Below are 15,854 nucleotides of genomic sequence, written 5' to 3' on the forward strand. Positions count from 1 at the left end.
GCAGGTGACAACTACTGGACATTCAACTGAAGGCAGAGAAAACAGCTGTAGACTACAGGAAGATAATCAATGGTCTGGTTAGATGGACAGACAAGTGACAAATGGAATTCAAAGCATAGAAATTCCAAAAGGATAAATTTGAGGAAGACCAACAGGTAAGAGAATTCACTATAAATGGGACAATACTGAAAGGTGTAAAGGAAGTGAGGGGGACCTTGGAGTAAATGTTCACAGATTCTTAAAGTTAACAGAATAGACCCATAAAGTGGTTAAAGATGACATAGTCCTTTCCTTTATTAGCCACAGTATAGAATATAGAGCAGGGAGATTATGCTGGAACAGTATAAGTCATTACTTAGATCACAACCCGAGTATTATGTGCAGTTCTGGTCACATCATTATAGAACATATATAAATTACACTAGAAATGGTACAGAGGAGATTTACAAGGATATTATTGGAATTGGAAAAATGCAGCTATGAGGAAACATTGGGCAGACTGGATTGCTTTCTTTGGAACAGAGGATACTGAAAGGAGATTTGTTGAGATGTACAAAATTGATTGGCCTGATGCAGAGAGATCATGGACTAGGGGCAATAGATTTAAAATAATACTTTGCAACTTCTATAATTTGCTCAATCACAATGATGAATTATAAACTTTATGATGGATACTTATATTCTTTACAAACAAACATTGTAATAGAGTAGAATCAAAAGTGACATATGAAAAGTTGTTTTATGGTCAGAACCAGAGTAAGCAAGAAATTAAGGGCATTACTGAAGGAATGAGTTGGTAGTGTAATTTAGCAAATTCTTTTCCTGCATCACTTGGGAGTCTTGTGAAGCTTTGCTAATCATTTTATCCGTTCTGCTTTAAAAGTTGATGAACTTAAATAAAATTTCAGACAAAGCAGTTTAAATTCTGTTATTTGTGATAACTGATTTAAACTATAGTGTTACTGATTTTTTCAGTGTCTGAAGGAAGAATAACTGGGGAGGCTTTCACTCTTCTGTTTTCCAAAATACAATTGACATAAAATATTCCCCCTTGTGATTTTATATTGACTGATTGTGCTGGGAAACATTTATCACAGCTGCACGGTGGCTCAGTGGTTAGCACCTGGGTTCAATTCCTGCGTCGGGCAACTGTCTGTGTGGAGTTTGCATATTCTCCCAGTGCCTGCATGGGTTTCCTCCAGGTGTTTCAGCTTCCTCCCACAGTCCAAAGATGTGCAGGTTAGGTGGATTGATCGTGCTAAATTGCCTGCTCCTTGGATGCTGCCTGACCTGCTGTGCTTTTCCAGCACCACTCTAATCTAGACCCCTCCCCCATGCTAAATTGCCCCATAGTGTTTAGGGATGTGCAGATTAGGTGGATTAGCCATGGGGAATACAGGGGGATTGATCTGGGTGGGAATGCTCTTCAAAGGGTCGGTGGGCCAAACAGCCTGCTTCCACATGTAGGGATTCTATGATTAAGAAGTAATTAGTTGAGAGATGAGAACTTATTTTTTATCCAGACAATGGTAGCGTCTGGACTTCACTGCCTGAAAGGATGATAGAGACAGCTCTCTCTCACTGCAATCCCCAGGTCATCTCCTCTGCTCTGAAGCTCTTCAACCATGTCCTGAAACTGACTCACTATTACAGCCACATCTGCTTCCTACCTATCACCTTCATCCCCACCCCCATCCACCTACTGTACTCTTTGCTACCTTCTCCACAGCCCCATCTCCCTCCCATTTATCTCTCCACCCTGGAGATTCCCTGCCTTCATTCCTGAAGGGCTTTTGCCCGAAACGCCGATTTTCCTGCTCCTTGGATGCTGCCTGACCTGCTGTGCTTTTCCAGCACCACTCTAATCTAGACTCTGGTTTCCAGCATCTGCAGTCCTCACTTTTGCCTTATTTAAAAGGAGTCTGGATATGCCCTTTAATTGCTGTAATCTTCAGGATTACAGGCGGAATGTTGAAAAGTGGGATTCAACTGAGTGGCTCTTTTTTCAGGTTGCAAACATGATGGGCCAACTAGGAGAAAGTGAGGTCTGCAGATCAGAGTCAAAATGGCTACTAAAAACTCCAGTAAGTTATTGTTCCAAAAGATATGGCAAGAGCCCTTCATCAGGAATGGGGCCAACTATCTACTTTCAGTTCCAAAAAACTTTGATTATGTAAAAATACAGAAAACTAAAAAAAAATGAAGAATATTAGTAATGGGACAAACATAGAAGGATGACTAGGAGACAGCAAGAACTGCAGATGATGGAAGTCAGAGTCAATAGATGTGAAGCTGGAAGAGCACAGCAGGTCAGACAGCATCCAAAATCAGGACTGGCAAGGGGGGAGGGAGATCACTGTCAGAGTGAGGTGTGGCAGAAACTGGAAGTACAACACCTTATATTTTGCCTGGGAAGCTTACAGCCTAATTACCTCAACATCGACTTCACCAGCTTTAAAATTCGTCCCCACTAGCCTTATCCCATATCCAGCCTCACTCCTCACCACCTTCACCTATTCTAATCTATCCATCTTCCTACTCACCTATCTGCTCCACTCTTCCCAGTGACCAATCACAATAACCGCCAATTCAACAAGGTTCACCTTTTTCAAGATTACAGGGAGATCACTACCAGCTTTTCCAGGGCAATTAGGGATGGTAATAAATGTTGCCCCAGCCAGCAATGCCAGCTTCACATGAAGGAATAAAATAAATGATGAAAAGGAAATTCAGTGACTTCTAATAGGCTGCCAGCCCCCTCCCCAGTCCTGACAAACGGTTTCGGCCTGAAAATTTGACGTTCCTGATCTTCAGATGCTATCTGACCTGCTTTACTCTTCCAGCTTCACATTTATTGACTTTAAAAGGATGACTATTCCTCATTTTTATCAGGAATATTGAAGTTTGCAATTGAAACAAATTAATATTATTTTAATTTCAACAGAACCAACATACCTTGTTCTGCTCAATTTTAACTCTCCTAAAAGACGACAGATACAAATTTTTCTGGGTATACAAATTAGATTTTTAAACAAATAAACTTTTAATTTATACCAATCCAACAGAAAATTCTTACTTTACTTACATACCTCTAACATATTGTAGATGATGTAGAGTTTGATGACAGATTGTCCTCTAATGAGATGGTACATCATGGAATAATCCACGTAGTGCATCATAACAAAGCAGATGACCATTATAAGTGCCTTGAGTATGTCACATACCTGAGCAGGTTGTAGCAATCTTCCATCACTGAGAATAAAATTAAACAACATTTATTTCCAAAACAGCCCATAATAGGTGTTTTAGAAATAGTGAGGCTGTTCAGTAGTAATTAAAATAATTATTTCTAAATAATTCATTACTCAACTATAAGATAAACACATCAATTAAAAAGGGTAAAAACAATGACTGCAGATCTAGAAAACTACTCCTCGGATGCTGCCTGAACTGCTGTGCTTTTCCAGCATCACTGTAATCTAGACAGTTATAACTTTTTCAACAAGGTTCAACTTTTTCAAGATTACAGGTTGATCACTACCAGCTTTTCCATGGAAATTAGGGTTGGCAATAAATGTTGCCTTAGCCAGCAACACCTATATCCCATGAAGGAATAAATGGCTGAAAAGGCAGTTCAGACTTCTAACTGCTTGCAGTCTAATTTTATTACAGCAGTGCACCCAATCGAGAAGGGGTGCATCTCAGTTAATTCTACTGTTGCTTCTTCTGATAGAACCTAGAAACACAAAGAATGCCTGCCACTTATAAATGCATTTCTAGATGCAGTCTAGTTAAGCCTATTCATAGCTGCAATAATACCTTCCTACTTTCATTCTCTGTTCCCCTTGCATAAATACCAACAGTCCATTTTTACATTTGCAAATCAATTTTTTTAAAGACATAATAGCACCTCGGAGCAGATAGGACTTGAAATCAGGTCTCCAAATTTACAGGCTCCCTGGCTCACAGATAGGGATACTACCACTATATCAGTCCAGATCTTTTTAAATCAACATGTTAGCAGTTGGTGCCTCAGTGGTTAGCACTGCTGCCTCGCAGCACCAAGGACCAATGTTCAATTCCGGCTCCAGGCGACTGTGTGGAGTATTTCCATTCTCTCAGTATCTGCATGGGTTTCCTCTGGGTGCGCTGGATTCCTCCCATATTCCAAAGTTGTTCAGCTAAGGTGGAGTGGCCATGCTAAATTGCTCATAGCGTTCAGGAACGTGTGTGTTAGGTGGATTAGCCATGGGAAATGAAGGGTTACAGGGATAGGGTAGGGGGATGAATCTGGGTGAGATACTTTTGAGGGAGTCGGTGTGGACTTGTTGGGCCAAATGGTCTGTTTGCACTCTGTAGTAATTCTATTCTACAAAAACCTACCTAGAGATGTTACCACAAACCTCAAGAATAGGTGGCACTTGAAATCAGGCTTCCATGTTCAGAGGTAGGGATATTACCATAACAGCACAAGACACCGTTCCATGGGACAACTCCAATTGCTTCACTAATCACAGGCTATACCTGCATACTAACTAACTCTAGTCTTGCTTTATTGACACCCACTATTGTTTTCTGATCCCCATCATTTTAAATAATCATAAATTTTAAATAATCACACTTTGAGACAAGATGTTATAGCATCATGAAGTGTATTTCTCAAATTCTCTGTGTAGCTACTAGACCAATATACGAATGCTCTGCACCTGACCGTAATGCAGCAGTAAATACAGAACTCTAATTATTCAGTTATACACAGAGTTCAACAAATTATACAAACAATGCAACACATTCTTTGAAAATAAAGATCTGTACATGAACAACCATTCCAATAATGAATCTTGTTTACAACAAAAACTAAAGATAAACAAACTGACTTCTTTAAATAATATTTCTCTGTACTCCAGTATCAAGCTTCGGATTCATGATCATGGGCTCATTTCTATACCTTTTCCGGATCGGAATAGTTCTGTGGATTTCTTTTCTGAGAACTGCTGCAACAAGTCATTCATGCAGTTATATGATGTTATACCCTCAAACTTATCATCTTAGAGTATGGACTTATTGGTTTATTTTTCTTCTCACTTCCTCGGTTACCAGATGGGAGAAAGTGAGGACTGCAGAAGCTATAGATCACAGAGTCGAGAGTGTGGTGCTGGAAAAGCACAGCAGGTCAGACAGAGGCAGAGGCACAGGAGAATCGATGTTTTAGGCATAAGCCCTTCATCAGAAATGAGTCTTCTGGGCCAGGGAGACAGTGATAAATGGGAGGGTTGTGGGTCTCGGAAGGGTGTAGGTAGCTGAGAATGTAATAGATAGATGAAGCTACACATTTATTGTTGCAATGGTATCTATGTATTTTTGCATGGTTACTTAGTTTTTCTCCCTAGTACTAATTTGAGTTAATTTTTCTCAATCCAGTTCAATATTAAATCCTTTTAAACATTTGGGTCTTAACTCACTGATGCTGTTAGGCTTTCTTGTTTGAAATGATCACATTTTTCAATTCAAAATATTGGAGCTTCAAAGAGTATTTAATTTGCGGCTATCCACATAGTTCATGGTCATACATTGTTACTTGGCACCTAATTGCAGTGTAGTAGTAAACACAGCACCTAGTTGTATATCCACACAATGATTAGTTACACCACAATTCTCCCCGTTTAGTCAACTCAAATAGTAAGATCTAATCCCTTCATTGTTTTAATAGGCTTTGATCAAGTCCTTCAGAAACCTGGCCACTCTGTCTCGATTTGGTACCTTCAGCCAAAGGTGATTAAGTTACACACAGCACTTATTACTCAGAGAACTCATGGTCTCAGAGAACTGAATTCTGGTTGATATTTAACTGTTCTGCCCAAAAGCTGAAACACATTCCCTTTGCAACAGCTTTGTGACACTGATCATTGATCCTCAATGTCTTTGAACAATAATCCATACTGCAGATTTAAGCAAGCGACTTTACAGCTTCTGCAGCCAAAACTAACCACATGATGTGGAGGTGCCGGTGTTGGACTGGGGTGGACAAAGTCAAAAGATCACACAACCAGTCACAGAGATGTACAGCACAGAAACTGACCCTTCAGTCCAACATGTCCATGCCGACCAGATATCCCAACCCAATCTAGTCCCACCTGCCAGCACCCGGCCCATATCCCTCCAAACCCTTCCTATTCATATACCCATCCAAATGCCTCTTAAATGTTGCAATTGTACCAGCCTCCACCACTTCCTCTGGTAGCTAATTCCATACATGTACCACCCTCTGCGTGAGGAATTTACCCCTTAGGTCTCTTTTATATCTTTCCCCTCTCACCCTAAACCTATGCCCCCTAGTTCTGGACTCCCCCAATCCAGGGAAATGCCTTTGTCTATTTATCCTATCCATGCCCCTCATGATTTTGTAAACCTCTATAAAGGTCACCCCTCAACTTCCAACACTCCAGGGAAAACAGTCCCAGCCTACTCAGCCTCTCTCTATAGCTCAAATCCTTCAACCCTGACAACATCCTTGTAAATCTTTTCTGAACCCTTCACAACATCTCTCCGAGAGGAAGGAGACCAGAATTGCATGCAATATTCCAACAGTGGCCTAAACAATGTCCTGTACAGCCGCAACATGACCTCCCAAGTCCTGTACTCAATACTCTGTCCAATAAAGGAAAGCATACCAAACACCTTCTTCACTATCCTATCTACCTGCGATTCCACTTTCAAGGAGCTATGAACCCACACTCCCAAGGTGTCTGTTCAGCAACACTTCCTAGGACCTTACCATTAAGTGTATAAGTCCTGCTAAAATTTGCTTTTCTAAAATGCAGCATCTTGCATTTATCTAAATTAAACTCCATCTGCTACTCCTCAGCCCATTGGCCCATTTGATCAAGATCCTGTTGTAATCTGAGGTAACCTTCTTCACTGTCCACTACACCTCCAATTTTGGTGTTATCTGCTGACTTACTAACTATACCTCTTATACTCTCATCCAAATCATTTATATAAATGATGACAAGTAGAGGACCCAGCATCAATCCTTGTGGCAGTCCAACAGGTTTATTTGGAAGTACAAGCTTTCGGAGCATTGCTCCTTTGTCTGGTAGCTAATGGAGTAGGATCATAGGACACAAAATTTATAGCAAAAGATCATAGTGTCACACACTGATGCAATAGATTGAACAAAAACACCAACCATGCATGGGCAACTTCCCCACTGAATCTACAGATTATAAGAACCATGTAAAAGGCGTTTCCACAGAGCATTTCATGACCTAAAGTGTATGTGTTCATAACTCCCTTTTGAGTGATTCATTTTAAAAATAATTAGCAAAGCTTTAGCCTTTAGGCAGGATAAAGGATACTTATTTCAAAATTGCTTCTGCTAAGCAAAAGTTATTACTTGTCGAAACAAAAAAGATTTAAGAGTAAAAGATATTTATACATTTGAAAGTAATATCAATCTCTAAGTACATTGCAGGCATGTTACTTTTTGAAGCTTCCTTTTCCAAAGTGAAGTCAGATTCAGCCGCTAATGATTTCTGTCATTGACTAGTTTACACTTGCCTTTCCAGGTGGACTCAGCAGGATTGGGCTTGTTGGGAGGTGGAGAGAAAGATATAGAAAGGGAATTATTGTTTCTCATATTTCTATAGTCACAATGCTTGCAGATTGTCTGCAGTCCTTTGGCAGTTGATTTCTAAAAGCCTTTCTCCTTAAACTCATTTTGCCAAGGACCCTCTTCAATAACTCTCTTGAATTCTCCCTGGGAGGAGTTTTGTACACAAACTGCTGTTGTCAGCCAGCCAACTATGCAAAATGGCTGCCAAAACTCCAGTAAGTTATTGTTCCAAAAAATATGGCAAGATAGCCATGTGAGGAAGATACTTCAAAGGCATTCCCACTTCAGGCTATTGTCATAGAAGCTACAACTCTTCACACACTTAGAAGTTTCAACGTGCATACCCAAAATAGTTTGGCATTTTAATGACCCTGATCTGTTCAAGAGATAAAAGAATCCAAAAAAGTTCTGAACAAACACAGAAACATACCAAGATGTTTATCTATACCTCCGTTTGAAGTATTAAACTAAATTTAGTTCTGAAAGCAAAAAAAAAACTTTAAAATCAATTGCCTTTAAAATCTATAATGTTAAAAGGACAAGTTTTAAATGGACATTCTGTCTAAATTCTCAACTCCTGCACATTTTGTTTAACCTGTACTCTTGTTTCTGCAACAACTAATATGACATGGTGTCTTTAATATAGTGAAATATTTCAAGGCAGGAACACTACAAAACAAAGTGTACCCATGCTGCTCCTTTAACAAGGTTTGTTGTCCTTGGTGTTTTCTCCCCCCCAGAGAAATCATAAAAGACACAGACTCCAAAAAGTCTGGGGTTGAAGGGTTTCAGGGCCAATTTGATAACAGCTCACAGATACTGCCTTAGGCAGAAGGCTTTCAAGTTAAAAAAATCTTGGACATTAAAGAGAGAGTGGCCAGTTCTGCCAGCTCAGCTTTTCATTGGTTTGGTTTGGTTTTTAGCAGTGGTTTTGAAAAAGCTGCTGGACCCAAAGAAGCAGATCCAGGATCGTACTCTCTCTCTGATTTCTCTCCTATAAGACCCTGCGTTTGATTTTACCTTCTGTGTCCAGAGGTGTTTATGGGGACTGTTGCAAGTATTTGGAACAGCATCATTAAGTTGAGATAATCTGTTGGGTTTGGATAGGTTAAGTTATTCAGTATTCTGTTCTCTTTTGTTTGTGTTTCATTCAGTAATCTTGTAAATAAATTCTGTTTAAAACTAAGCGATTTGACCAGCTGTATTTCTCCTGGAATATCCACTGTAAACCTATTAAATCAACAAACAAAGTTAGGGTCCGGGCTACTTTCTTGAAATGTTTGGATGGGATCTGGCCTGGTCCATAACAGAAGTATGACAACAAGCCACATTAGGTCAGTTATCCAAAAGCTTGATCAAAGAGATAAACTTTAAGGAGTGTGAAAGAAGAAAAATGGGATACAGAAAGTGAGTTATGAGCGGATGTTTCCGAGCTTGGGAGCTAGACAACTAAATGCATGGCCATTACGATAGCACAATCAAAACTGGATACGTGCAAATGGCCTGACCTAAAGAAGTGCAAATCTTTTGGAAGGTAATGAAGATAGAGAAGACTACAGAGATAAAGAGGAGCAAACCTTAGACGGATTTTTAAAATTCTCATTATTGTTGTAAATTGAGATGCTCCTTAAAAATGAGCCAAGTTATGAGCAGATTTTCTGGATAACCTCAACACTATGAAAGGCAGAAGACCAACCAGTAATGCATTGGAATGGTTGAGATTTGAAGTAACAAAAGCACAAATTCACCATGAATATTGAAGAACAACAACCATCCCAACATAGATTCGAGCAGTGATTGAGCTCATACAAGGTTGACATCTTTATGACTTCCACTGTGCACACAACATAAAGATCTGCTGGTCAATCTCACAACATATTTCTTAGCACTGACCAAGTTTATTCACCACTACTGTCCACTAATTCTGTAACTTGTTTGAAATGTTTGATCAAGGTAGTGAACTTTCTTTCCAGTGGCACTTTGAAGTTCTTTTAAAAACCTCATGCTCATTCTCAAAAAAAAGTACCATATACACCTAACTCTATCTTCCAACAAAAGCTAAACAAATTGGTCTATGCAGTTCAGTATAAAAGATACTGAAAGCACCCAAGGCTCTCTGTATTTCATGGAAACAATCCCAGACCTCAGGTGAATTGTTTGAAATGGATGAGTCAGTGGTTTATATCATTTTTTTTAAACAATGCAGCATACATGCTTATAGTTTGGGCCTTGTAACCAAAAGGTACTTAGCTCAAATCCTTGACCATAAAGTAATTGAAATTCAATTTTTATGTAAATCAGTTAATTCACACAAGAAAATGATCATTCAAGCTGCCTCATTGTTGTAGATGCCCAACTAATCCACTGATGTCCTTTATGGAATTTAATCTAATATTTTTCCCCACCATGTGGTCAACTCCAGTCACACACTGGGTTGACTTTTAATGGCTCAATGCAGAGAAAAGATGAATTACAAATAATGGTTGACTAATGTTACCTATATTCCAAATACCACATTAAAACAAGAGCAGGTGAAGTGATGATAGCCAGAAATCTAATTAGCTTCAGAAGCTTCAATTCTTGCAAGGTAAATTTTTGCATCTATTTTACACATTCAGCATTAGCAATATTGATAATGCAGATTATTTCCATGAGTGGAGACTGATGCCAAGTCACTATTTAAACCTCAGCTATAGCTGAGGACACTGCAGAATCCTACAATGGTTTGAAATGTCCTTTGCTAGCTCGCCCTTTTTTTTGAAAGAAATAATTGACACATCTATCCATTTATTTCTGAAAAAAATCTGCATTAAGAAATCTGAAAACAGATTTCATAGCTCTCCAACACCAATCACTGTTCTCTACAGAGGTTTACTTGCAACTGGTGAAACAGTTGAGTTTCAGTTTAGCTTGCGTTGTATTTGGATGTCACAAAACAGCTGCTTTGATTTGGTTATTGATTAGATAAGATTGTTATGGGAATACAATTATAAGTTAAACTACAATGGACAGCTCGGCTCTTTTGAAAGTATAATCACTGTTATGTCAATAAATCAAGTAACCAAGCCCCAGCTTGATATTGAACATTAAAATAAAGATCCAGTGATAATCAAACAGGGAATTCTGGAGCTATTTCGTCCAGTATTTCTTACACTCTTCCCTCACTTCCCCAAAACCAGGTTGATAGATCAATTACTTTCATAGCATCTTGCTTTGCACAAGTTGGCGGGTGCATTTGTCTAAATAGCATTACTTGACTATTGTGAAACAATTCGGAATATTCCAAGAATGGTTTTAGCTGCAATTGCTTTCTTTCAAAGTCAAGTTTTGGACTTAGGTCAGAAAATGCTACTTGAGGTAATGAATAATTAAGAACTTAAATGGGGTTGTGAAAGCAAAATTATGAATGATCTAAACAGCAGGCACTTGCTGTAAAACAACCAATTGGAGTTTTTCATTGAGAAATGACCAAAATAGACTATAGTCATGGTGTCATAGAATCATGCAGCATGGAAACAAACTCTTCGGTTCAACCTGTCCATGCCAAACATAATCCCAAACTAAACTAGTCCCACCTGCCTGCTCCTGGCCCATGTCCTTCCAAACTTTTCTTATTCATGTACTTATTCAAGTGCCTTTTAAACATAGTAACTGTACCCACATCCACCACTTCCTCAGGAAATTCAGTCCATATGCAGACTACCCTACCTTAAAAATATGCCCCATAGTCTTGAAATTCACCATTCTAAGGAAAAGACACCTACTAACCTTATCTGTATGCCTCATGATTTTATAAACCTCTAAGGTCACCATTCAATCTCCTACTCTCCAGTGAAAGAAGTCTTAGCCTATCCAGACTTTCTTTATAACCCAAACCTTCCATACCTGGAAACATTCTGGTGCATTTTTTCTGAACCCTTTCTAGCTTAATAATATCCTTCCTACAACTGGGTTACCAGAACTGGTTGCAATACTCCAGAAGAGGCCTCACCAATGTCCCACTGGACTCCGCTCTAGTCTCAGCTCATCCAGTGCCAATATTTTCATCCATTCGTTATCTTTAGATTTAACTATCCTAACACACTCCCACTCGGCCTCCCATGTTCAATCTTCCAATCTATTGAGGCCCATGTGTTTACCCACCCCCTCTGTTCACAATGACCTTCAAGATTCTGGGTTGAGTACCACCAACATTTTATATTCTGATCCCAGATTTCAAAATTTTTATCTACATCTGTAATTCCCACCTGCCTCACGACCCTCCCAATCTTTGTAACCTCCTCCAGCCTCACAACACCCCCCTATTTCCGTAACCTGCATCAGCATCTCAGCTGTCTCAATTCCTTTTCTTCTGTCTTCCTGAACATTCCTGATTTTAATTGCTCCACCACTGGTCTTCAGTTATCAAGCCCACAAGCTCTGGAATTATCCCTAAACCTCACCTCATTTTTCTAATTTAAGATAATCCTTAAAACTTCCCTTTCTGGCCCAGATTTTGGTCACCTAACCCAAGATCTCTGTGTGGTCCTATGTCAAGTGCTGCTTTCTAAACTTTCTGTGAACTGCCTTTTAATGTTCTACCATGTGAAAGGTGCTACATAAATTCAAGTTGCTGTTCTTATTTTGTACGTACATCACTGTCCCTTCATCATCACTGGGGCATAACCTTCAACTCCTTACCTAACAGCATTGTGGGAACATCTTCACCACACACTGCAGCAATTCAGGATGCTCAAATCATCATTTTCTGCACTGAGGATATGCAATATTTGCTGAAACCTCAGAAGTTTTAAACTAAATGGCCTTTTTTACATACAGAGGAACCTCGATTATCCGGATACCAATTATCTGAAAATCAGATTATCCGAAGGAGATCTCGAGATGTGCTTCCAACAGTGATCGCGTCTTTTGTTTACAGTGATTAAACAGGCACGGTCTCCAAATGACTGACTGCCCACCCTCTCTCTCTCCCCACACTTTCCCTAGAGGTCTACACAGGGGTGTACCCTAAACCCCCCTTTCCCAGATAATCTCTCCAACATTGTCCTTTACAGGGCAAAGGTGGAAACTGTCAAAAAGTTGCAGTAAAAAGTTCTGTGTGAGTGTGAGTGCTATTTGGAGACTTACCCTACAAAGGCACTGCAGCAGTCTTGTTATTGGTGTCCAGTCCAGTTGGGTGTATGGGTGGGAGGGGGCATGGGTGTACAGGGTTTGGGGGGGGGGGGGAGAAAACGCAGTGTTGGATGGGGTTGGGGGTGGTGTTGGCAGGGTTGGGGGGGGGGGCGTGGTCTCACTGGGAGGCAGGGCGCGCTGTGTGCTGCTGCAGTATCCTGAACGAGCAGCAGACTTTAAAATCTCTGAGCCCCAGAGGAAAGGTATTTAATCGATTAACCAAATAATCAATTATCCAAACGAAATACTGCCCACCATCACATTCAGATAATTGAGGTTCCCCTGTATACGTATCGCAGTGAAACAAAAGAACTACTGGAGCATAAAGCTAAACACCTAACGTAATTATAAAGTTATGAAAGTGAACTGTATAACTAAAGCAATAATGTATTTTGTTAGTTTAATAGGAAAATTCTTTCCCATATATCTTGCTCAAAAGAAGTTTCCTGTCATTTTTAAAAATACACAAAAAAAAGTGTCTATACAGTGGTCAGCTGACTCAATATAGAAATCACAATGTTTGCAACTGGTGTCAGCCACTCAACTAATTGAGATTAATCTTAAAATTATTATTGAAATCTGACCCTGATTCACAAAGGAAGTGAGCAAACTACACAGCAAATTTTCCAACAATCCTGAAATACTACCAGACAGACATTAGTGTACATATGAACTATAGTCATATTTATATAGACTACAGAATAGGGTAACCAATTATTTACAACAAAGCTTAAAAATGTGTTGCTGGAAAAGCACAGCAGGTCAGGCAGCATCAAAGGAGAAGGAGAATCGACGTTTCGGGCATAAGCCCATCTTCAGGAATGAGGACGGTTTGTCAAGCAGGCTAAGATAAAAGGTAGGGAGGAGGGACTTGGGGGAGGGGCGTTGGGAATGTGATAGGTGGAAGGAGGTTAAGGTGAGGGTGATAGGCCGGAGAGGGGGTGGGGCAGCGAGGTCGGGAAGAAGATTGCAGGTCAAGAAGGCGGTGCTGAGTCTGAGGGCTGGGACTGAGAAAAGGTGGGGGTAGGGGAAATGAGGAAGCTAGAGAAATCTGCATTCACCCCTTGTGGTTGGAGGGTTCCTAGGCGGAAGATGAGGCGTTTTTCCTCCAGGTGTTGTGTTGCCATGGTCTGGCGATGGAGGCGGCCAAGGACCTGCATGTCCTTGGCGGAGTGGGAGGGGGAGTTAAAGTGTTCAGCTACAGGGTGGTTGAGTTGGTTGGAGCGGGTGCCCCAGAGGTGTTCTCTGAAACATTCCACAAGTAGGCGGCCTGTCTCCCCAATGTATAGGAGGCCACATCGGGTGCAGCAGATGCAGTAAATGGTGTGTGTGGAGGTGCAGGTGTATTTCTGATGGATATTGAAGGATCCCTTGGGGCCTTGGAGGGAAGTGAGGACGCAAGTTTTGCATTTTTTGCGGTTGCAGGGGAAGGTGCCGGGAGTGGAGGTTGGTTGGTGGGGGGGTGGGGTGGGGGGGGTGGGGGCGGCGGCAGGAGGGGGGGGTGTGGATCTGACAAGGGAGTTGCGGAGGGAGTGGTCTTTCCGGAACGCTGATAGGTGTGGGGAGGTAAATATATCCTTGGTGGTGGGGTCCGTTTGGAAGTGGCGGAAATGACGAATGATGATCCGATGTATCTGGAGGTTGGTGGGGTGGTAGGTCAGGACTAGTGGGGCTCTGTCCTGGTGGCGAGTGGAGGGGCGGGGTTCAAGGGCGGAGGAGCGGAAAGTGGAGGAGATGCGGTGGTGATCATTGTCAATCGCGTCTGAGGGGAAATTGCGGTCTTTGAAGGAGGCCATCTGGGTTGTTCGGTATTGGAATTGGTCCTCCTGGGAGCAGATGCGGCGAAGGCGAAAGAATTGGGAATATGGGATGGCGTTTTTACAGGGGGCAGGGTGGGAAGAGGTGTAATCTAGGTTGCTGTGGGAGTCAGTTGGTTTATAGTATACGTCCGTGTTGAGTCAGTCGTCCGAGATAGAGATGGAGAGGTCTAGGAAGGGGAGGGAGGAGTCTGAGATGGTCCAGGTAAATTTGAGGTCGGGATGAAGGTGTTAGTAAAGTGGATGAACTTCTCAACCTCCTTGTGGGAACACGAGGTAGCGCCGATACAGTCATCAATATAGCAGAGGAAAAGACCATAAGACCATAAGACATAGGAGTGGAAGTAAGGCCATTCGGCCCATTGAGTCCACTCCGCCATTCAATCATGGCTGATGCACATTTCAGCTCCACTTACCAGCGTTCTCCCCGTAGCCCTTAATTCCTCTAGACAACAAGAATCTATCAATCTCGGCCTTGAAGACATTTAGCGTCCCGGCTTCCACTGCACTCCGTGGCAATGAATTCCACAGGCCCACCACTCTCTGGCTGAAGAAATGTCTCCGCATTTCTGTTCTGAAATGACCCTCTCTAATTCTAAGGCTGCGTCCACGGGTCCTAGTCTCCTCGTCTAACGGAAACAATTTCCTAGCATCCACCTTTTCCAAGCCATGTATTATTTTGTACGTCTCTATTAAGTCTCCCCTTAACTTCTAAACTCCAACGAATACAATCCCAGTATCCTCAGCCGTTCCTCACATGCTAGACCTGTCATTCCAGGGATCATCCGTGTGAATCTCCGCTGGACACGTTCCAGTGCCAGTATGTCCTTCCTGAGGTGTGGGGACCAAAACTGGACAAAGTACTCCAAATGGGGCCTAACCAGAGCTTTATAAAGTCTTAGTAGTACATCTCTGCTTTTATATTCCAACCCTCTTGAGATAAGAGACAACATTGCATTCGCTTTCTTAATCACGGACTCAACCTGCATGTTTACCTTTAGAGAATCCTTGACTAGCACTCCCAGATCCCTTTGTGCTTTGGCTTTATTAATTTTCTCACCATTTAGAAAGTAGTCCATGCTTTTATTCTTTTTACCAAAGTGCAAGACCTCGCACTTGCTCACGTTAAATTCCATCAGCCATTTCCTGGACCACTCTCCCAACCTGTCTAGATCCTTCTGTAGCCTCCCCACTTCCTCAGTACTACCTGCCTGTCCACCTAACTTCGTATCATCGGCAAACTTTGCTAG

At 41.3% G+C, this 15,854-nt stretch overlaps 1 protein-coding gene across 3 annotated transcripts in view; it reads right to left on the reverse strand.

Moving 5' to 3' along the window:
• Positions 1 to 15,854, reverse strand: part of tapt1b (transmembrane anterior posterior transformation 1b) — a 115,890-nt gene that overhangs the window by 57,692 nt on the left and 42,344 nt on the right. For 2 of the 3 annotated variants that reach the window (XM_072557632.1, XM_072557726.1), the window contains exon 4: positions 3,090 to 3,252. In XM_072557632.1, coding sequence (XP_072413733.1) covers positions 3,090 to 3,252 — 163 coding nt within the window. The remainder of the gene's footprint in view (positions 1 to 3,089; positions 3,253 to 15,854) is intronic. The other variant, XM_072557815.1, reaches the window with a different exon arrangement.

Source organism: Chiloscyllium punctatum, chromosome 1 (assembly GCF_047496795.1).
Source record: "Chiloscyllium punctatum isolate Juve2018m chromosome 1, sChiPun1.3, whole genome shotgun sequence".
NCBI classification, from domain to species: domain Eukaryota; kingdom Metazoa; phylum Chordata; class Chondrichthyes; order Orectolobiformes; family Hemiscylliidae; genus Chiloscyllium; species Chiloscyllium punctatum.